Source organism: Zeus faber (assembly GCF_960531495.2).
Source record: "Zeus faber genome assembly, chromosome: 11".
In the NCBI taxonomy this organism is placed as follows: Eukaryota; Metazoa; Chordata; class Actinopteri; order Zeiformes; family Zeidae; genus Zeus; species Zeus faber.
This window is the reverse complement of record NC_137205.1, coordinates 22,656,257-22,680,034: the sequence shown is the minus strand read 5'-3', so window position 1 is coordinate 22,680,034 and position 23,778 is coordinate 22,656,257. Positions and strand designations below refer to the sequence as shown.

Below are 23,778 nucleotides of genomic sequence, written 5' to 3'. Positions count from 1 at the left end.
CTTGATGAAACGCGTGTTTTCCAAGCTCCCACCGACAGCCGTTCCGCCTCTTTGCGACCGAGCGACTGCGGCCGCTGACATCTATCTGACGCCTGTGGAGCGAGCGAGCGATCCACGCGGAATGTCGTTTATCTCGCTTCGGGCTGCGGCGGCGTCGGGGAGAATCCGCTTTGTTCGCTCCGGGAGCTCCCCCCGTGGCGCGGGCGCGGGTGGGTTAAGACGAGGGGACGCCGCCGTCACAATGATTGGAGGGCCGAAAGCAGGACGGGACGTCGCCCGGGGGCGGCCTTGAATGCGACGTTTCACCCTCATATCGGCGTCACGGGACGCTCGCCGGGGTCATCAGTTTCGACATTGGAGGAGGGTGGAGAGCCCTTCTCACCGCGCTGCACCGCCTGCATACACGGTTGAATTTTGTGAAATTTGCACAATATTAAACTCACGTCTATCACGTCAAATCTCCTTAAGATTGTAATGGGAACCCCATTCATTGCTCCCGTAGATCCGCTGCGTGTCCATAGATCCACCGCGTGATGCCAGACGCTTTCAACGCTGACGCGGCCTACAAGGTCTCCAAACTCTGTGAGCGTTTTTTTTTGTCCGGTTCCTGCCCCGCCCCTGCCCCGCCCCGGGGCGTTCTCAGACGGGAGACGGCGTCCTGCGGGCGTTCACACACCTCCGAGCATGCATCGTGCGTGCTGCAGGAGGTTCACATCGGTTACGGTGACGCAGCACCCCCCGAAAAAATACAGCAGTCGCCCGACGCCAGCGTGTGCATGGAGAATCAGGACAAGAACCCCCCCCACCCCCTGAAAATCCGAATTCATAAAAGTCAAGAAAACTACAACAACAACAACAACAACAACAACAACAACAACAACAACAACAGAAAACAAACAAACAAAAAAAAAAAACAACACAAAATGATTGATTTCAAAACAAGAGCGGACCAATGATGACATCGAAGGGACCGGAGCAGAGATACCGGCTCGTGTTGTGTTTATTTTCGGGTGGGGTCGGGGTGTTGGGGTCGGGGTGGTGGGGTCGGGGTGGGGGGGGGGTTGTACTGGAAGCTTTGAGTTTGGTTTGGCTCTCCGCCTCGCGTCGGGGCTGCGCCGGCTTGATTTGTGTTAATTCGTTTTGTGTGTGTGTTTTTTTTTTTTTTTTTTAGAGCTTTATTTTCGTTTTTGTTGTTTGTCGGGGTGGGGGGTGGGGCGGGGGGTGGGGCGGGGTGGGGCGTAATGTCTTTGTTTTTCTCGGGGTTTGTTTTTGTTCTGTTAGTAGGGCGTGAAGCGACTGTACCCTCCTCTGTATAGGCTAGCCTGCAACATCAAAGATGAAAAAAAAAAGCACCAATCAGTATTCAGGTTGATAGCCGAGCAATGTGTGTTTTTCGTTTTTTTTTTTTTTTTCCTGTCCTTTTTCCAACCGCAAATTTCCTTCCTTTACCCTTTTACCGTTTCTAAAAAAAAAAGTGGGTGGGTGGGGATGGAGGGGGGGGGGGGGGGTTGGACAGAACAAAGACTTAAAGTTCAGGAAACAATGGGAGCGTGCGTCAGGAACAGTGAGACTTTGGGAGGGGACGTTTTTAAACTTCCGCGCTTGGCGCCGTTAGTCGAGTAAAATTAATAAAAGATAGTTTTGAAATTTTAATTTGTAACCATAAGAGAGTGGGGGGGGCGGTGGGCGGGGGCACTATTCAATATTTATCAGTGTTCTCTGTTGCTTTGAATAAGGCACATAAATGTGGGGGACCCGGCGTTTTAGCATTTTCCTTGAATTAATTACATTACAGCAAGAAATTGGAAAAATATTGCGCTTGAATTTATGCCTCTTTATTGTGGGAAAAACATTTCTTGAGGGGAAATAAAAGGCTTTTTCGGAGGCTGTAACAATGCTGCAGATTCAAGCAAAAGCATAATAAGTTCAAAGGGGTTTAATCATAATTCCTTTTCAAGTCGAACGCAGGAGCCCACGCTGTTCTGGAGGCTGCGAAAACCACCACAGGATATATTACTGCCTGGGTTATCTGGAGTGGGCACACGCACACACACACACACACACACACACACACACACACACACACACACACACACACGCACGCACGCACGCACGCACGCACACATACACACACACACACACACGCACACGCACGCATGCACAGTATACATGTACAGTATAAAGTGCGCACGGAGGCCTGCGGATGCACACCTGAACACACACACACACACACACACACACACACACACACACACACACACACACACACACACACACACACACACACACACACACACACACACACACACACACACACACACACACACACACACACACACACAGTACATTCACCCATGCCGCTGTCTCGGCCACAATTGCACAGCCTCCGAACGGCTCCATCCTAAAAAACCTTCAAAGGCAAATTTCCTCAAATTTCGGGGGGGAACCCTCTCGCTCAGTCACCCCTCGCCCCATTTTCCTAAAAACACGTTTTGTACACGGAAAATGAGCGCCGAGGATTTCACACAACCTCAGAGGAGCCAATTAGTCTAAGAGCCTCTGTAGCATTTAAATGCAAAAAAAACAAAACAAAAAAAAAAAAACCTGCCCCTCTCTGTTACGGAGCCATTAATCAAACATGATTAAAGAATTAGACGCCGAGCCGCTGTCTCTCTCTCTCTCTCTCTATCTCTCTCTCTCTCTCTCTTTTTTGGGCCAGAAAGTTTATTTGATGTGGAGTCCGCATCGTTAGCACAAGCTACATCTCACTGCTCCCAACACACACACACACACACACACACACACACACACACACACGCACGCACGCGCATGCACACGCACACAGCTGGAGTTTCAAGGTTTTACGGTGGGAGTGGGTTTGGGGTTTAAGAGGATTTAAGTGTCAGAGAACGGGAAGGAAATTTGGAGAAAAGGAAGGAATAGAAAAAAAAAAAAAAAAAAAGATCAAGTACATTTTCTTTTTTAATTAAGTAAATGAAGAGGGGGGAAAAAAAAACCCAAGAAAAAAGAAAAATGTCTTAATTAATGAAAGCTTTTAGCTAGCAGCTGCACCGGGGTGTGTAGGCGTTTTTTTTTTTCTTGTTTTTTTTTGTTTTGTTTTTTTGTTCGATTATGTGGTTGAAAAATCGCATGCACGCCGAAATGGTAAATTTGAGCCGTTTCTCGGGCAGAGAGTGCTCCTCTGGTGAAAAACCAAAAAAAAACAACAAAAAAAAAAAAAACCCAACGACAGAAAAAAACAAACTTGCGGAGGCGGGAGGATGGGGTGGGGTGAGAGAGAAGAAAAGAACCTCGCCCATCTCCTTCCTCCTCCTCCTCCTCCTCCTCCTCCTCCGTCATGTCCCACGGCACACTGCTGCATGCGCTGGATGGTCGTTAATCTCGAGACTGAGATGTGTGAGCCCCGCTCCCTCCACATAAAGCAAAAACCACAGAGAAACTCTGCCTTTCATTTTGTCTTTTTGAGATGATTATTTTTTTTTTAAAGGGTCGCTCTTTTATTTATCATCTTTACACATTTTTCTTTTTTCATCTTTGATGTTATAGTAGCTGCAAAAGCTAGCTAAAAACAGACATTAACGATTAAATCACTGCCTCCCCCCATCCCCGCTTCAAGGTGGGGTTGGGTTGGTCGGACGGGATGGAGAAAAAAAAAACCCCAAATAAAATAAAATAATAAGTCAACTCCGCGGCGGCGAGTTGAGCGAAGTTGGAATGAGGAGGAATCGTGGACAAATAAGAATTAAAAAATAATAATAATTTAAATCACGTGTGTTCGAAGACGCCGCGGCGATCGTCGGTTCTCAATTTGGGAGTCGCCCGAGTCTGAGCGCCTGAGCCGTCGTCCGCATGCCGGCGGCGAACAAGCAGGAAGCCCGAGGGCGACCGACGACCGGAACCCCGACAGCCGCGCCCTGTTTTTTAAATTTCTTTATTTCGGGCGTCGCCGCTCAGCCTCGCTCTCCTTCCGCGTGATGGCTTGGCGGCGACACCGGTTTGCTGCATAAAGCGGCGTCTCCGGCGAATCCAATTCGGATCTCGTCGCATTCCCAGCATGCCCAGCTCCGACCGCGTCGTTATGTCAAAAAATATATATTTTTAAAAAAACACGGGTGGTGGGACGCGTGGTGGGACGCGTGGCGTGCGATGCGTTGTGATGGCATGCACGGCGTCGGGTGTTTTGGCTCCTCGGGCCCGGGTGGTGTCGGGCGCGCGCACGGAGGAACCAAAAAGTTAAAAACCGTAGAAATCGCAAGGGAAGGACGGCCGACTCACCATAGTCCCCACGCTGTAGGTGGCGGCGGGCCCGATGGTGTGGTGGTAGGGGTCTGCTGTTGCATAGACTCTGCCATAGCTGCACGGGACAGGAAGCGCTTTAATTAAAAATGGAGGCTCCGTGCGGGGAGGCACGACGTAGCATACGTAGCAACACAGAGAAACAGACGAAATGCACAGAAATATCAACAATTACGTAAAAAAGAGGAAAATAAAAAAATGTTAACGTCTAAGAGCAGGAACATTTGGAGAGCGACGACTGGCAAAAGCCAAATATCACTATTTAGTCACTGAGCAGGGGTCTCAAACCACAGTCCCCCCCGCCACATCATACATATGTTAATAATACATTGTTGAAAAAAGCCCCGCAAATTAATTTTTGAATCACAATGCCTTATTGTTATTAAACCACACAATTTTACTTTGTATTTTCGAAAAAATAAAACGGAATAAAATAGATTATCACAAAGTTTTTTTTTCAGCATTCATCGTCTATTTTATTTACATAATATTAGGCAACTCACTAATGCGCAGGGTTAAAAAAAAAACAACAACCACTTTGTAAAGCGTTTGTCAACGCGGGGCTCCAGGGGACCGGTGACCGGACAGAGAGAGAGAGAGAGAGAGAGAGCGAGGGAGGAGAGAGACGGGTTAAAACGTACACAAAGAGAGGGAGAGAGAGAGAGAAGAAGAAGGAGGCTTAAAATATGCAGCTAGAAAGAGAGAGAGAGACAGGAAAACATGATTAAGAGAGGGAGAGGGAGAGGGAGAGGGAGAGGGGTGAAGCCAGAGGGGTTGGCCCGTGGCCTCCTGCTCTTGTTTACCCATGATGCATTGCGGCCTCACGCCCTCCGTCTCTTTCACCGCCGCTGGTTCGGAACTAATCCCTCCAATTCCCCTTTTTCCCCAGACGGGACACGACGCGTCAGCCTTATTTATTTACTTTTTTGGTTCCTTTTTTTTTTTTTTAATTTGTCCCCCCCCCACCCTCCCACCCTCCCTCCCTCCATCCCCTCCGCCTCACCGCCTCCGCCCCCCGTCATCCTCTCCTCCGTCTGCACGGCGCAGATAAGGGCTCACCCGGTCGAGGGTGGGGGTGGGTGAGAGTAGAAGGGGTGTGGAGGAGGAGCGAAGAAGGGAGAGAGAAGGAGGGAGAAACCCCCCCCCCCCCCGCCCCTTTTATTTGGTCAGATTACGTAACGGTAAGACCTGCTTGAGGTTAGACCTGCTGCTAGCGGGATGGGGGTGGGGTGGGGGGGTACCTTGGTCTCTGGATGGCGAGGAGGAGCAGATTGGGGGGTGAGGGGTGGGGTGTTTGGGGTTTCCCCGTGGGTAGATTATGAGCCACTGACGGCCCAGTGGTGGAAAGTAACGGAGTAAAAGTAAAAAAAAAATTTAAATCTACCTGTTAGTTTATTTAGTTTATTCACTGTATTCACAGACTTTTTAACTCACACTTCTAAATCGTTTGCTCAACTTGATTACTTTTTTAATTTATCCGGAATTATATTTGTACACCGCGTTCCAAATTATTATGCAAATTGGATTCAAGTGTCCTAAACATTACATTTTTTGTTTTTCAATTAAACTCCTGGATGGTTTTGTGTCTCAGAGCTCTTTGGATCACTGAAGTCAATCTCAGACACCTGTGATAATTAGTTTGCCAGGTGAGCCCAATTAAAGGAAAACTACTTAAGAAGGACGTTCCACATTATTGAGCAGCCACAGGTTTCAAGCAATATGGGAAAGAAAAAGGATCTCTCTGCTGCCCAAAAGCCTCAAATAGTGCAATGCCTTGGCCAAGGTATGAAAACATTAGATATTTCACGAAAACTTAAGCGTGATCATCGTACTGTGAAGAGAGTTGTGGCTGATTCAGACCACAGACGGGTTGGTGCCGATAAAGGCAGAATGAGGAAGGTTTCTGCCAGACAAACTCATGGGATTAAGAGAGCAGCTGCTAAAATGCCGTTACAAAGCAGCAAACAGGTATTTGAAGCTGCTGGTGCCTCTGGAGTCCCGCCAACCTCAAGGTGTAGGATCCTCCAGAGGCTTGCAGTTGTGCATAAAGCTACTATTGGGACCCCCCTAACCAATGATCACAAGCAGAAACGGTGGCAGTGGGCCCAGAAATACATGAAGACTCATTTTCAAACAGTCTTGTTTACTGATGAGTGTCGTGAAACCCTGGATGGTTCAGATGGATGGAGTAGTGGATGGTTGGTGGATGGCCACCATGTCCCAACAAGGCTGCCACGTCAGCAAGGTGGTGGCGGAGTCATGTTTTGGGCCAGAATCATGGGGAGAGAGCTGGTAGACCCCTTTAGGGTCCCTGAATGTGTGAACATGACCTCAGCAAAGTATATAGAGTTTGTGACTGGCCACTTTCTTCCCTGGTACAAAAAGAAGAACCGTGCCTTCCGTAGCAAAATCATCTTCCTGCCTGACAATGCACCATCTCATGCTGCATGAATACCTCTGTGTCATTGGCTGCTATGGGCATAAATGGAGAGAAACTCATGGTGTGGCCCCCATCCTCCCCTGACCTCAACCCTATTGAGAACCTTTGGAGCATCCTCAAGCAAAAGATCTATGAGGGTGGGAGGCAGTTTGCATCAAAACAGCAGCTCTAGGAGGCTGTTCTGACGTCGTGCAAAGAGATTCAAGCAGAAACTCTCCAAAAACAAATGGATGCAAGAATTGTGAAGGTGATATCAGAGATGGGGTCCTATGTTAACATGTAACTTGGCCTGTTAAGATGTTTTTGATTGAAATAGCTTTTGATTTCAGTAAATATGACCTAATGCTGCAAATTCAACAAATGACCATTTTCAGTTCTTTACAACCTATAAAATGTTTTGAAACTCTGTTGTGCATAATAATTTGGAACAGAGCATTTTGAGTTTTTTATTTTTGAAAAAATACTGTTATCATTGGGAGGTTTGTTCAGTAACAATAGAATTATAGCCTATAACGGTTGATGACTTGAAAATTATGCTGACTGTCCCTTGCATCGACTATTTCGGAAAATCAGAGAAAAAAAATATAATTTGCATAATAATTCGGAACGTGGTGTATATATTTTTTTTAATTTTAGATTTATTTTCTGATATTTTTATATACATTTTTTATTAATTTCATATTTGTTTTATATTAATTTCATATAATTTCTGATTTATTTCATATTATTTAATATTTATTTCATATTTGTTTTATAGTTACTTCATATTTGTTTTATATACATTTTGTATTATTTAATACTTATTCCTTTGTATTTATATACTGTATACATCAAAAGCAAGGGAACCGATCAGATTGCAGATTGCTGTATCATAGGCTGCGTTATATCAGGGCGCTGGATATCATTTTTGTCAATGTGCCGCTTCCAACTGAGCGATTTATTTATTTTTTCTTGGGGTATTTGTGCTTCCACCAAGGTACCGGACACAATGGGACGTCCATGGCTCCTGATCTCCGTGACGTGCCAAAGTCATTCGTATGGAGATCCGGACAATACGCAGCAAAGTACGTCGTTTTTATCATCCCGGCGTTTCCACGCCACGCCCGCTCCAATCCCACGGACTCCCTCTCGTGATTGGCCCATCGACCGGCGCTTAAGTCGGATAAGGTATTGCCGAGACGATACGCGACAATCCCCGATCGATCCCGCGGGCGGCGAGCACTTACTCAAAAAAGGGAAGCAAACAGATGAGGGAGGCCGAAAACAGAAGCAAAACAAACAAAGTCTGGAGCAGAGGACATTAAATCTTAGCGAGAAGCCGAGGAACAGGAACAGGAAGAGGAATTAAATCAGCCCCCGGGAGAAGAAACCCGCCGTCCAATTTCTGCTCTCGCCGAGCGCGGCTGCCCATAATTCGCGTTTGGGCGGCGGCGGCGGCGGCGGGCTGATAAATCTTAAACATTATGGATCGGATCAGACACGCTCAGTCCGTCCCAGATTAGATTCCCAAACCAAAACCACGCTGAGGATCTGAGGATCTGAGGGAGCGGCGTGGAGCACCTGCAGCACCTACAGGCATTGCCCCTTTTCTCTCTCTCTCCCTCTCTCTCTCTGTTTCTATCAAGGAGTTTGGGAACGTTCAAGGAAACGCCCTGATTAGATTTATCAGCTCCGTAGTTTCACCAGCTAGATCAGGGGTTTCAAAAAACAGGCCGAGGGGCCACATCCGGCCCACCGCACAGTTGAATGCAGCCCGCCACAATGTTTAGAATATATAGTCATAATATATTGTATATAATATATTTCTCAATCACAACTTAATTCATCGAAGCAATTGTACTTCATGTTTTCACAATATAGAGTACAACAGGATAAAATAGTATATAAAACAATTTTCATGACTATGTGACACAGCTATTAAAAGGCAGTTAAAAAAATAAAAAATAAATAAATATATATATATATATATATATATATATATATATATATATATATATATATACACCCCCAATATAGATGAATTTATACAGGAACTGTGTTAACATGATCATATCGGATTTATTGAATCACCTGTTTCGGTTTTATGAATCAATAATTAACAGATTATTTGCTGCATTTTGTACGTTATTTGGAAATCTGTTTTATTGTTTCACGCATTTTATTTCAATTTAAGATTCAAGATTTTTATTTGTCACATACATATACATACTTCCATACATATATGCAGTGAAATGTAATAATAACCGACCTCCTTGTGATTGTCTCACTTTTTCTTTCTTTTGTATTGTTTCTGATTGTTTATTTCTGTTTTTATTGGTCTTTACTGCATTTAATTTATTCATTTTTACTGTTTTAAATGTCTGAGTTGTGTTTTTATTTCCTCCGACCCAAATTTCGCCCCTGGTGGACAATATAAAGACTTAAATTTGAACTATCTTTGACAGTCTTAATGTTTTTCAATTGACTATCTAGTAGACTATAAATATATTCATATATATAATTCATACATAATCATAAACAGCATATATAATTTACATACAGTATATTGTGAAATATGTGTCAATCCATATGCAGGAATTGAGTCCATAAGCATATATCATAAGCATACCCGTTATCCCTTCTCCAACACAAAAAAGGAATAATTTCTCACTGGAAGCATATTGAGAGAAAAAAAAAAAAAAAAAAGCAGATTTAAATGGGGGATTTGATTTCTCACCTGTCACTGTAGGCCGCAGTGGTAGCGGGCTGTGCATATCTGTATGCTGCATAGCCACCCTGTGAAAATACCAAACTGTTAATCAATGATCAAGCACAACACGTCCAACATCTCGTTGAAAAAGGTTAAGCAACGTAGAGACGACGAAACAACAGGGAAACAATGGTGCAAACACCCTCCGACGTGCCAAATGTCGAATAACAACACCTTTTTACCATCGAAACAATTCGATCCATTAAATATGAATGAATATTAATAAATACACGCAACAACATGGTATTTACAGCGCGGTGGCCATCGGAGGGCGCTGTTTGACGCACGGCGTCACGCAGACAGAACCAGCGGTAACAACCTGGCGACTTCATGGACGTTCCAATTGGGATGTGGTGGGCGTTAGTCAAACTAGACGGACCATGTCGCGTCAGGAGGGTCCCCCGAAAAGGAAAGAAAAGAAAGAGCCAAAAATAGGAAAAGCTTTCGAAGTTCAACCGTTTTCTTTAAGATAAAAAAACAAAAAAAAAAAAACCCCTTCTGCATTATTGAAAAGCTGCGTTTTATTCTCAACCCAAGCGACGCAGTTCAGGAAGCGAGTGGACGGAGAGACTCGTCCGAGAGGGAGGAAAATAAAGACCTTCCTATTAGTGTGTGTGTGTGTGTGTGTGTTTGTGTGTGTGTGTGTGTGCGCGCGCGCACGGCGGCTAGGTGGCGCTTTAATAATGCACGCTTTCATTCATTTTTTAGACTGGCAGCAGTGCAGCCGGGGGTCGCCGCGGAGGTCGTGTGGCCGAGACGCAGCCCGAGGGGCCCGGCGACCAAACCGGGTCAGAGGTCATATCACGTCTGGGCCCCCCCCCCCCCCCCCCCCCACCCCGCACACGCCTTTCCCGGAGGGGGACAGGAAGTCACAGAGTCACGTGACTTCCTGCGGGATGACCCGTGCCTTGGGGATTGCGCTGATTACCGCAACAGCCCCGAACAAATACAGGCCGATAAATCACTCGCCCACATTGTCAAACATCCTGCACACGGCAGTGAAGCACATTTGTTATTTTGGCATGCTATGTGTGTGTGTGTGCGCTTGTATGCCTTTGAGAATATGTGGTGTGTGTGTGTGCGTGTGTGCGTGTGTGCGTGCGCGCGCGCGTGGGTGCGCGCGCGTGTGTGTGTGTGCGTGTGTGTGTGTGCGTGTGTGTGTGTGTCTGCGTGTACGTCCATGCATGCTGATGCAAAACGACATGCATCGTGTCAGGCATTTGCACGGACGCCTCCTCCTCCTACCTGCGCCCGCTCTACACGTCTGAAGGAGGAATTCTCGCCCCCGTTTTCCTTTCGCAAGTTTGCGTGTTTAAAGACCGCTCCGGTTTCTCCCCTTTTCCGCCTTCCAAGAGGACGACAAAAGTCGGATTTTGTCAATTCAGGCCAGCCCCTGCCCGGGCCGGAGGACCGGTCGCTGAATCATCGACACTAAGGGGCCTGAAGGTGTTCAGGTGTTCATTTTGATCTATTATCGCATCTCATGTCAATGTCTTTTAGATGTTTAGCGCTTGTTCTAAATTGATATTGTGCATTTAAACTGGAAATAATTGAAACTGACTTTTTTTTTTTAATTTGTCATTATTTAGGCATTTGTTCATTTCTTTCTCCTCCAACGTCAAAAAAACGTCATCGGTCGTCTTCCTCCACGCACGGCCGAGACGACGTCACTGTAGCGGTTCACCAAATCCACCGTTTGGCTCGATGCCATCCAGTGCCGTGAGGGTTCGGCGCATTTTTCGATAGCGCAAAAAAAACAAAAAACTATGAATGAGAGTGTAGCTCAATGAAAAAAATCTAATGAAACAATAAAGTGGCTTCATAAAAGGAGTGGCTTATATAACTGAACATAAAACCTGATAAACTGTATGTATAAATACTTAAAAATTGGTACACAGGGGCCCAGCCCTAGCGCAGCAAGCCTTTCCCTGTCGAACATCACGTGAGCCCCCTCCCCCACTCCACCTAACCCCACCCCCGCCCAGGCAGCTCCACCGGGGCCGCTAATTTGGTAATCTGCCGCCACCGCTCTTATCTCCAGCCTGGGAGCGGGGACGGGAGGACCCAGGCACCCGGGCACTCCCTCTCCAGGGCTTCACTCACACACACACACACACACACACACACACACACACACACGCACACACACACACACACACACACACATATAAATAAAGCAACCCAAATGAACCCCGACAAAAAGGACGCGTGGGCACAAAGAGGCAAATTAAAAAGGGGGAGACGACCTGACTTGACACCAAAACACTGAGAGCCGGGATCCGCTGTCTGCCAAAGACTGAGATCAGGAGAGAGAGCCAGAGCCAAGGAGAGGGATAGGAGAAAGAGAGGGAGAGGGATAGGAGGAGAGGAGGAGAGGAGGAGACGAGGAGGAGGAGGAGGAGGAGGAGGAGGAGGAGGAGGAGGGTGGGATGGATACAGAGGCGAAGAGGAGAAGAAGAAGAAGGGAGCTGAGGGGGTTTTGTGTTTGACTTGTTGTGTTTCTTGGCAGGCAGGGGGTCTCATCGACGCCCGCTTGGCAGAGAAGCCGGCGTTTCTCGTTCTCTCTTTGGTTTTGGCCTCAGAGAACGGGCAAAGAGAGGAGGAGGAGAAGAAGGAGACGAAGAAGGCGAAGAAGAAGGCGACTGTACTCACATAGATCTCTGTGCCGTAGAAGCCATCTTGGTACACAACCCTGTGGAAGGAGAGAGAGAGGGGGGGGGGAGATAGAGGATAGAGAGAGAGAGTGAGCGATAGAGGGAGAGAGAGAGCGAGAGAGAGTGAGAGAGAGAGAGAGAGAGAGAGAGAGAGGCAGGGAAGGGAGCGTTAGTTTGTGGCGGTTGAGTGTGGGATTAATTCCGGGTTCGATTCCCACTGGGTCCTTAGGTCCTCAACCCGCTGCACTGCGACTCACAGACGTACTCAAACACCAGAATGTAAATGGAATTGAACTTGCGCCCCCCGCTGATTTCAGCTGAACCCCCCCCCCACCCCACCCCTCAATTCCGGTGGCGGAAATGAAGAGCGATGCGTCTGCGGCCGGGGTGAGTCGATGGCGGCGGGGCGGGGCGGGGGGTCAGCTCGTAGCGGCACAAATAAATAAATGACATGTGAAGGGAAGGAACAGCGCGACCATTTCACACAATCCCCCGACCAATTTTCTGCTCCGGTAAAGTGGTTTTTCTTTTTTTTTCTTTTTTTTATTCTTGTTTTTCCTTGTGTGTGTTTTTTTTTTCTTTTTGGTTGAGTCAGAGGGATGCTGGTTTGTCGCTGTGAAGGACGCATGCCTGTATGTGTGTGTGTGTGTGTGTGTGTGTGTGTGTGTGTGTGTGTACTCGGCTCCGCTATATAAATCAAACAGCTGCCATTGGTACCAAGGGGCCGAAAAACAGGGAAGGTTGGACGGGGATTTGGGGGCTGAAAAAGAAAAAACCCTTACACTCGTCTATAAATATTTTCATGTTTTCCACCATCCTCAGCTCATCCGTAAAAAAAATAAATAAATGGTTCGGCTACAAGATTTGCTAATAATATGGATGTTGGATTGCACTTTAGTCGTCGTCATGGGAAATGAGCAGCGGGGATGCAGACCGTGGGGAACGGTGCAGGGTTCAACAAGGCAACATCCAAGCACCAAACAGCAGATCGGGACAAATAAGTAAATACGTGCAGAAAAAGAGGGAACAGTGGAAGTGGTGGAGTATGGTACCACTGTGGCCCAGAATATATTATATTACAATTGCCGTAAAAAAAAAAGAAAAAAAGAAAAAGAAAAAACTCTTAAAAACAAATTTGTTGTAAAATAAAAACAGTTTTAAGTTATTTAAAGTACTATTTTTATTTTATTTTTGTATGTGTTTATTTTACATATGCTGTCTTTTTGTGCTAACCCCCTTATTGTAATTTATCTATTTAACTTTTTGTGACGCACTGTCTAACCTGTTTTGAAAAGTGATGGTGATTTAATATATGAAAGAGCTCATTATTATTATTATTATTATTATTATTATTATTATTATTATTATTATTATTATTATTATTATTATAATTATTATGTGTAAGACGCCATGATGGGTCAAATGCAGAGAAATAACTTCCCCCCCAGAGGGATTTATTAAAGTATTAAAGTATATAATAAACACACACTGTTCACATCAGAAATCTGTCGTTGCATAAACAATACTGAGGCATAAACGCACGCTGCTTAGGGTGGATATATTAAAGCACTAATAAGTGAGTGTTCAGATGGAGCAGCGCTGATGTGCTCCCAGAGCCTGTCTCACCCTTTACTGTGTGTCTCAAGTCAGAGGGATCCTTATCAAATCCCAGATAGACAGCTAGACCTGCCCCCCCCACCCCCCCGACACACACACACACACACACACACACACACACACACACACACACACACTCTACCACGGACCACTGCCGAGACCACCGATAAGAGCTGAGGTTGAGCCAGGAGATCAGGGCTGGGCCCTGCTCACAGTCCAGTAAGATCCATCCCATAATGCCCCCCTATCTCCTCGCCATAGCTATCCCTGTGGCTTTGATTGTCAACAGAGGGCATACACACACACACACATACGTACGTGGGCAGACACAGTCAGGCCTACGCACACAGGCTCGGCCAAATACAAATATGTACAAAGACATCGAGCGCGCGTGCACGCGCACGTACGCGTGCACGTACGCGTGCGCGCTCGATGGCTCGCCGGCATCCACGCTGGAGTGCAAGAATCACAAAACAAAGGGCTGTACGTAGAGTAAGAAAAATACTGTACATGCACACATACATATGCATGGCTGCAGACATTGCGCGCAGACAAACAGGGATGTGAGGAGGAAAGAAACCCTCGATAATCAGGAAATAAAGCGTAAACCGAAATGGGCAACAGACAATTCAAACATAACAGAGCTGATCAAATTGGGACGGAGTCAGAGCATAACTTGCCTCGCTCCGGCATGTTGGGGTTCCTAAAGACGTAGACCCATGGGCTCTGACAAATATGATCAAATAATACACTACAACCAAGCTTAAACCTCAGATTCCTACAATTCTCCTCAAATTAAGTCACAGCATCGAAATAGTCCATGTGAACGGAGGGGTTAGGGGGTGGGGGGGGGTACCGTCACATTAATAACAGAGCAGACGCTTTATTAGACGTTTTAAAAAAAAGGCTTTGACTGCTCTAATCAAGTCAAGCCAGGTCACCTCTATTCCTCCAGCCCCGTTATCACTAACACAATCTAAATGGCTTTCAAAAGAACACCCGGACACCAGCCGTGCCCTACACCCCCAGACAGGCAGGACGGAAACAAGAACATTGCTGAACCCCCATTATGTAAAGTCTTAAATTGAAGTATCTTTAAACCTGGACCATGGTCCCCAGTACCCCTCGCCAACGCTGTCACGAGGCAACGAGGCGAGCGCCACCATCACTTCCTGGCTACAGGTCACAGCTCAGCCTCTTCAGCTCTATCCGCAGGGAATCGGTTATTGGAACGGGTTTAACGCGCTCATTTGCGTAACGTTTGCTCTTTATTTTGGCTTTTCACTCCGTGCAATGACAATTAGTTGAACCTAAAAAAAAAAAAAAAAATCCAAGATCCCACCCGCCAGCGTTGGATCATAGGTAGTTTAGTCCGCCTTGAGAATATGTCACAGATGCATCTTTCACTTGAATGAGGCCTTCCTTTATCATCTCACCTCATTTATCTTATTTTCTGTAGTTAATCCTGTGTCCTTGTTTCTATTATGGTTATAGCATTAAAAGTATGGAAAAGAGAACTGTTATTGAGGAAACCAACCCACAGGCATAATTCATGCTTATTTGTATTATTCTGTTTTTCTTAATTTTATTTTTTATTGTTATATATTTTTTAATTATAATTTCCTTTATGTATAGATATATATATTGTTAGAATATTTTTTTTATAATCTATTTTTTCACTTTTTTTCTTTAAGATATTGTTTTTGTCTACTTTCTGCCTAATGTACCTGTCTGTCGGCATCTGGAGGGGAAGGGACCGGGAAGGGGGGATTCAGAATGGGAGATCTGCTTTTTCGTTTAAATGAAAAAAAAAAAAGAAAATCAAAATAAAGTAAAAAAAAAAAGAAAAATACATATATATATATATTGTACGAATACAATTTTATTCATAATAATAATAAAACCGAACAGCAACGTGTGGAAGGTGTGGGTGTGCGGGGGTGGTGTACTCACGCTCCGTAGGCAGGGATGGGAGGTGGCGGGGGTGCTGTGCGGAACGTGTTGTAAACGGCCCGTCCCCGACCTCGCAAGTGAGCGCCCCTGTAGGCCACCGTAGCCCCTGTGGCCGGGTAGGGAAAACCTGCAACTGCACCGGGAAAAAAAACACACACACGCACATGCAGACACACACACACACACACACACACACACACACACACACGCAACAGAAAATAAAAGAAAATGACTTTCAGAGATCGCTCTCCACTTGCCGTTGCTTACCTTATGACAGAATGCATTAAAGAGAAACATGTGGCACTGCTCTCCCTACGACAGAATAATTATGGGGAGACAAGGAAACAATAGATTTAATCTTTTCTAGGTGCGCCTCATCGAGCACTCTCCTCTTTTTGCCAGCTCGCTGCTTTGTGTCCTACTCAGCAAGGATCCACATTTGCTGTAGGCATCTCCTTCCAATGCCTGGTGAGAGGGGGGGGGTGGCTCGGGAGGCAGCCTCGAAGCACAGGCGCGTCGGTAATGGATGCGACGCCGCCAGTTTCGCACCATGACTTCCGCTCCGTTTTTTAGGCAAAAACGGGCCAGCAGTGAAGCTGGAGATGAGCGAGCGGTGGGTGAGGAAGAGGAGACAGTGGGTGGGGGGTTGGGGGGGTGAGGGGGGCGGGGCGATGAAGGATGCGTTCTCGGTGCCATGACAGAGGGGTGTGGGTAGGAGGTGAAGGTTGTTGTACAGCCGCTCTGGATGTTCGCGGCCTCCCCCGGGGGGAGAGGCCGAACAGATGGTCGGCGATGACCTGTGGCCCAAACCTCCGCCTGACCCCTTCTCAAAAACCCATCAGGGAACACCTTTAGATGGTCACTGCTAGCAGCGACCAGTCAATGGGAGTATGGTTGGAGGGGGGGGGGCGGCAAGGGTGGGCGGGGGTGTTGTGAGGGGTGCACAGGGGCGACGGTGCGATGGCGGTCGGGAGAAAACGGAGGGCGGGGGAGACGCAATCCCGAGCTTTCTATTTAACCTCCAATCAGTCCCGCCGCATGTCTGATGACAAGCTGTGGCGGTGCATACAAACAGCGCTCCCTCTCCTCTATCTCTGTCGGCCCAACTCGGGCGCTCTCGCCGGGGCTTCCTCTCCCGGCGGAAGAAGTCATAACCTCAAGGCAGAACACTGTGGTCTGGTAAAAGTTGTCCGTTCAACTTTTTGGGCTGCCATGACGGCTTACCCCTAATGCTGGCAACACCCTCATTTCAAAGTGAACCCGTTCTTTACAATCCATTTGCATGGCTTGCACTCCCTTGTTTCATAAAACAATGGAGGGCTTTGCAGGTGTTTTGCCGCGGAGCAAAGAGAAAAAAGAAAAAAACCCCGCGGCGCCACGCTCGGGGGGGTGCCGGTGCGCTCCGGCTGAGGTGCAGGGGGCCCGGGGCGCGCCGGCTGAGCCGTCTCGTCTGCCCCCCGCCCGCCGGGGAGGCGGAGCGGCTACGTTTTGTACGAGCGTCATCGCCGGACGCTTTGACGCGGCGCGTTTGTAATTTATCGTTTCGTATAAGTTTTACAAGGCAAAGGAAATTAATAACCGGAGCCAAACATCACGGAAGTGACGTCAAGCGCGACGCACTTTTCCCGCGGTTTCGCACCCGAACACAGAAGTAACATAATGCAAGAATAGGTGAACGGTTAGGGGTAGGGTGCGCGGCAATGAAAGAGGTGCCATTCCCCATTTTACAAGTCCGTGTACCATCAAAATCATTTTGAATCTGTTAATCTGTTGAATTAACTATTGAAATAGTGTATATGTGGTGCAAAACTAGGAAGTCCATTAAAAATTGCATCCAAGCCCAGGAAAGGATGACTCACTCTTCCAGCTTCCTGCCATCCCTCCATATGCGAGCCCACAATGTGCTCCAATCCTGATTTATTCGTAGCCGCGACATGTTTTGGGTGAATTCATCACAGACCACTTCAATCTCCCCGCGGTGGGATCACCGTGCGACATGTGCAGTGAAGCTCTTATTTTTTATTTGGTGTGGGTGGGAGCAGCGCTGCCTTATGGGAGAACCTTCCAGAGGTTAATAACATGGATCCAATGTGCTTCAGATGAACCGGCTGCGGCACGGAGCGAGGCAGGCAGTTCCGCAATCACTGATAAACTCGACCACAATGAAGATCCATAGAGGCTCATCTGTCCACCGCCGCCGCCGCCTGCCTCTGGGAGCAGCTTCGGGACAGGCGTTGCCGGGCGAGGCGGGGCGCGGCGCGGCGCAAATCCCTGCAGGTGGCCGACCGAAGCCGCTAATGAGCGATGCGCACCCTCGCTGGCCGCTTCAATAAAACTGACAGGGAGACGGATTAGCGGCGCTTTTAAAAACACGGAGAGCCCAGGTTTAATGTCTTCCGCCATTAACATCACGCTCCATTAGTGGGTCCGCACACACATCCAAAGTCTCACCCCCCGTTTGGTCAGGTAATGCCTCCGCCTGTCCTCCCCGCCTCTCCTCCCCCGGCCGAGGTGCGCCGCGCTTTGCTTGCTGCCAACGTAGCGATAGGCTGCACGGACATCGCGGGGCGTCCCCTCCTACCCCGAGTGATTTATAATGCTGACCTTGACATTTAAATTAGTCTCTTTTTTTTTTTGTCGGGGGGTTGGACATCTCGGCTCACTTGCGAAAAGGGCAAAAAAAAAAATAAAAAAAATCCTCTTTGAACCTTTCCGGGGCGCTGCATTTTCTTTTCCTCCCCCTAACAAACTCTGCCATTTTCCTGGCTTGGCTCGGCTCGTGAAATCCGCCGCCGAGCCCTTTTTGTTTTGTTTTCTTTCTTTTTTTTTTTTTTTTTTTTTTTTGTGAAAAATCTGTATGCGATATGCATGGCGTGATGTATGTGAATGTAAACTCGTAATGGGTTGGCGATAGGCTACGCTGCTTCAATAATAAGCCATAAATCAAACGCACCGTCACACTTTGGTAAACCCCGGAGGAGCAACAACAGCCGCGATGCACGGGAGCACGAACCCCCATCTAGCAGCTAAAGTCAAACACCTCAGCGGGAGCAGAGAGGCTGGAGAATAATATGAGTTCTGTGCCGTAGGGCGGCGGGGTCACATTGCACCTCATATGTCATATGTGTCAGCTTGAGGGAAGTTCAATACCCGCCGAGCCCGCCGGACCCGAGGAAAGCCAGCTCTGTGCCAATGATGAGGTCATAACCGGACCCATAAAGAAAGACCAGGTTTTCCAAAAGGTTGATCTCTCTAATACTTCCCCCTGCTCTGATACGGCGGGCGATAAGCACTTAATCCCAGCACTGGGGACCGAAAAACAGCTTAATCTCATCAAGATTCTAAAGCCTAATTAGCCCCTCAACGTACACTCAAGCAATAAGAGGATCTGTCCACATGTATTAAGACGGCAATTAGCCCCTCTCCCCGTCTGTCATTTATACCGCTGACAGTTTTCTGCACCGGCTTCGGCGAAAAAACCCATCTCGGCAAGTCAAAATATGAAAAGTGGAATGAAGAGCTGCGTCTTCAATTTTTTCCCGTTCGTGTTTTGTCAAGCGCCATCGGGCGAGGAGCGCCTCTTCTTTGTCTCTCGTGTCGCCCTCCAGGAGCTCAGCCGGGCGGAGGGGTTTCTCCGAGCTGATTGTGCTGCAGATAGGAGCCTCTATCCATGGGCGCGTGTTTGGGATGTAGACGCACAGTATTTCGGCTCACGGAGGAACTCAACAAGGACGGATTTATTCCCTTGAGAGGCAAAGACGGAGGCAATTGCAGTTTGCCTAAGACGTCCATGTGAAAACCGCCGCAGGAAATCCAAGGCTACTGTATGCAAGTAGCTCCCTGTCACTGGCAAGTAAAATCGAAATTGTACTCGGCCGCTCGACACTTTTGTTGCGCAAAAACGGCACATTTTCACCAGAAAAAGGTGTCTCAATAACCCTAATGCCGCGCTCACATGGAACACGGTAGACCGGGAACGACATGACGGCACTCAGTGACCGGCACCGGGGGAGCGAGATGGGAGGTACGTCGGAAAAACAAAACAAGCGTGGTGATGTGTTGCAATGGTGATGTACAAAGACCGAAAAAAAAAAAAATTAATAAAAAAAAAAAGAAATAATAACAATTTTAGTAACGCATGTAGCTATGAAAATTCAGCTTATCATTAATATTTTATTGCAGACTTAAATTAATGTTAAATTCCCCCCAAAATGTATGGTCATTCATAGTTCGTTAACTTTACACAAGCAGCTGTAAAGCATCATATTCTTCTCCAAGCAGGTTTGACAATGGATTATTTCACACTAATGATATATTTATGGATATTGTCACGTGGCTCCGAGAGAGAGAGAGAGAGAGAGAGAGCGCATCTATACAGATCTGTTTCTTGGTCGTGATCAATGATCTATTAACTGAGTGATCGATGGCTGATCACCTGGTTTCCACCGGCAACAGAAGCCTTTTTTTTAAAATGTATTTTATTTTATCTATTCATATTTCATTATATTATTATACAAGTGCAGTAATAACCTGGAGCTTTAACTTTATCGCCGGTGCACGTCCAAATCCTCCATCTGCTTCCTCGCTACAAGCACCGAGCAGCATCCATGCAATTAATAAATAGAAAAAAAAAAAAAAAAAAAACTTTACTATCAATCCACCGTTTTTATTTCAGCAATTTAAGTGCGATATTCCAGAGAAAAGGGCATCGACCTGCAGAGCAAAACTCTGGTAGCCGCAGCAGGCAGTAGAGTAGAGTCCAGTCGACTCCTCACTTTCTCCATGTCTGTAAGGTACAGCAGCTACGTAACATCCAGTTGTTACACAGTCGCGGAGGACGGCAACAAGTTAAAATATTTTAACTTGCATATATTTTGCATTACATCCCCTATCTTTATTATTGACAAACTGTATATTTTGATTATTTATACTGTATGTATGTATATTAAATAATGTATTTTTGGAAAATGCAGTTATACTTACTATTCAGAAATTATATATATATATATATATATATGCATAATTGAAGATGATACTAATTTCAAATCTACACCTGCGTCAGTGTAGTATGTACAGCATGTAAATGTCGAAAGTGTCGAGATGAAAAACAGTGTTTGAGAGACGCGAAATGAATGAAAAACAAACTCAAACTCAAAACACCAAATCGAATCTTCCCGTTACGAAAGGGGCAGCGGAAGCGAAAGCGTGTTTTGTCGAGAGGCGTCTGTCAAAGGGGTCGAGGGGAAATTAGGCTTTATTCTGCCAATCGCTCCATTTGACTGGTAACCCAATAACCTTGCCCTCGTTCCCTGAACCCTCCCCCCACACACACACACACGCACACGCACACACACACACACACACACACACACACACACACACACACACACACACACACACACACACACACACACACACACACACACACACACACACCCTTACCATTGCCAATGCACTCCCTTCCGCAGGCTCGGGGGAAGGCTTTGGTTGCAGTTGGCAGCAGAGACTGGCACCAACCGGCCCCCCCACCCGACCCTTCCCATCCCTAGCAACCCCCCCCCCCCTCCCCCATACCCCCAAACCCAACCCTCCGCCATCATTAAGAGGGTGGGGGGTGGTGGGTATAAGAGCAAGGGAGCCGACAACATGGAAGGGCTCCCATCCGTCATTCTCCCGAATGGGTTTTGAGGACAATAAACCTGTGGCGTCGGGACGAATGGAGACAGAGCGCGCTGTCACCCGGCCAGGTGGATTTATGGCTCCCAATTTCACTGATCTCCCGCAAAGCCACGAGAACTGATAAACAGTGATTAATCGTCGTTAGGTCCCTTTTTCTTTACTCCCACTTTAAGTACATTACCCGCGGCGACGCCGGAAGTTAAGCACAGTGCTAAAGAATCCATGGAGCCCGTGAAGATTTTTGTTGATCCCGTCCTGCCCCAGAGGACACGGTCAAGATCCCTGCCCCTCCCCGGGAAAAAAAAAAAAAAAAAAAAGAAGGATTGGGGAGGAATTTTCCTTAGGGGTCCAGTTTTATGAATTCTCCTGTCTCCAAAAATGTATTTTCCTTATTTATGTTGCCTCATCTCCCCAGCTGGCAAGCATATGTTGTCGTTTAGACCTGGCAAACTTCCGCGCCGTGTCAAGACGACTTGAAAAATTAGCAGCTAATAAATCACGCAGCCCCTCCTGCTTCCACTGCCTGGAGTGGTGGACCACACTCCCTCTGATTTATGAGATGATTTGGGAAGTGTGTAGGCCTACGCCTGAGTGTGAATGTGTGTGTGTGTGTGCGTGTGTGTGCGCATGCATGTGTGCGTGTGTGCGTGTGTGTGTGCGCATGTATGTGTGCGTGTGTGCGTGTATAAAGCGGCGGCGGAAAAGTGTAAAAGGGAAGAGAGGGGATGCGGGAGCGTCCACGCTCTCCTGGGGCAGGCTATCTGCGGCTACGCTCCGGACGCCGCGCCTCGGACTGCGGCTCCGAAACCAGAGCGCCCGCGAGCGCTCGGAAATTGCGCTGCGGGCGGACGGGCGCGCGCGTGGCAGCGCGGCGTGTATATCCGACGCGCACGTGGGCGTCGGCGGCGAGGGAGTCGAGGCGGTGCGGAGGCAGAAAGGAAGGGGTGGCGGGCGGGGTGGGAGATGATATAAAAATGATAGATGAGTGCTTTCTGTCATGGACAGTTATTTAGAGGTTCGCCGTAAAACTGTCCGGGGAATGAACAGATTTTAGTCTAATGAGCAGAAAGGAAAGCCGTTAAAGCGGCGCATTGTGCTCAGCACTTCTTCCAAATGAAATAGTACCATTTCCCCCCTCATTAAAATGCAAAGGGTTCATATAACATACAGCAATAAAGCGGGCACGTGGCGCCAGGGAGGGAGATAGAGGAAAGCCCCACTGCGCTCATCCCCGTCCTCCATTATGGAGAAGAGGAGGAGGAAGAGCAGCAGCCTTCAGCAGGGTGGATGCCAACAATATCGCGCACTCAATCTCCCTTATTCGCTTAGCTGTGTAAAAGTCAATCTGGCGCGTTTGGCAAATCCATCCACGGCTGCAGCATCCGCAATCTGATAACCGTCGCAGCGGCGCCTCCTCTTGAAATCATTTCCCCCCCCCCCCCCCCCCCCATTTTTTCCCTCTCCCCCCCACACAGAGCACAGACAATGGGCTCAGGTAGCCCCAGCCACTCAGGAAGGCTCGGATCAGCCGCCGCTTATCGGCAACCGCGGCGAGATCCACTTTGATTCGAGGAGGAATTTCATGTTTGCCGGGGTTCGGGATTGAAAGCGATTGTCGGAATTGGAGGGAGAGAGTCAGATCCGGCCGCACGGCGCGGCGCGTTAACGGGGCGCAGGCGCAGAGAGGGAGCGCTCAGCCATCTTACCGGCGTACAGCTCCGGTCCATAGACGGCTCCGACCACCGGGTTGAGCTTCCACCCTGCAGGGAGGAGGAGGAGGAGGAGGAGGAGGAGGAAGAGAGGCATTAATAGGACGGAGAAAAAAAACCCCAAAATATTCACCATAATGCATCTTTCTTCAATGTACTTTCAGCACTTTGCATATCCTATATGAAAAAACAAATAGATTTGGAAAAAAGAAATTGGGAAAACAAGGCAAACGATGAAAACACTTCATCACCGTCGCTCCAAACAAAAAGAATGATGAAAACGGTGAATACAATCAAATCAAATAGAAAACTTTATTTGAACAGCGTTTTTCTTGGAAAAAAAAAAAAGAAAAAAAAAGACGGACGTGCAAAGCATGAAGTTGAAACCTCAACTAAGACCCATAAAAAACAAACATATACACTAAAAAAAAAAGTAACTTAATAATACAAAAAAAAAAACAAACAATTTAGGACAGTGAGAAAAACAATCAAAATCATAAAGTTTTAGAAAGTCATTAAGTGCCAAAGGGAACAGGAACTCTGTTTACACGAACAAATTAAAATTAATAAAATAACAAACAAACAAAACCAGATTGTGGAAGCATCACAGTACTTTCTGCCACATGAAAATTGGGGATTACCATTCGAGTACGGATTTGC

The 23,778-nt window shown here is 47.2% G+C and overlaps 1 protein-coding gene across 1 annotated transcript in view; it reads right to left on the bottom strand.

Annotated features, from left to right (window-relative positions):
• Positions 1-1,277: 1,277 nt before the first annotated feature.
• LOC307236427 (RNA binding protein fox-1 homolog 3-like) overlaps positions 1,278-23,778 on the bottom strand; it is a gene marked incomplete at its 3' end in the record, with an annotated part of 282,198 nt that continues 259,697 nt past the window's right edge. Inside the window, exons 8-14 of the mRNA XM_080008846.1 lie at positions 23,760-23,778; positions 23,116-23,169; positions 15,731-15,863; positions 12,159-12,198; positions 9,474-9,532; positions 4,297-4,375; positions 1,278-1,322 (exon numbers count right to left, since the gene is read on the bottom strand). The exon at positions 23,760-23,778 is cut by the window's right edge and continues 42 nt beyond it. Of these exons, the coding sequence (XP_079864972.1) occupies positions 1,278-1,322; positions 4,297-4,375; positions 9,474-9,532; positions 12,159-12,198; positions 15,731-15,863; positions 23,116-23,169; positions 23,760-23,778 (429 nt within the window). The remainder of the gene's footprint in view (positions 1,323-4,296; positions 4,376-9,473; positions 9,533-12,158; positions 12,199-15,730; positions 15,864-23,115; positions 23,170-23,759) is intronic.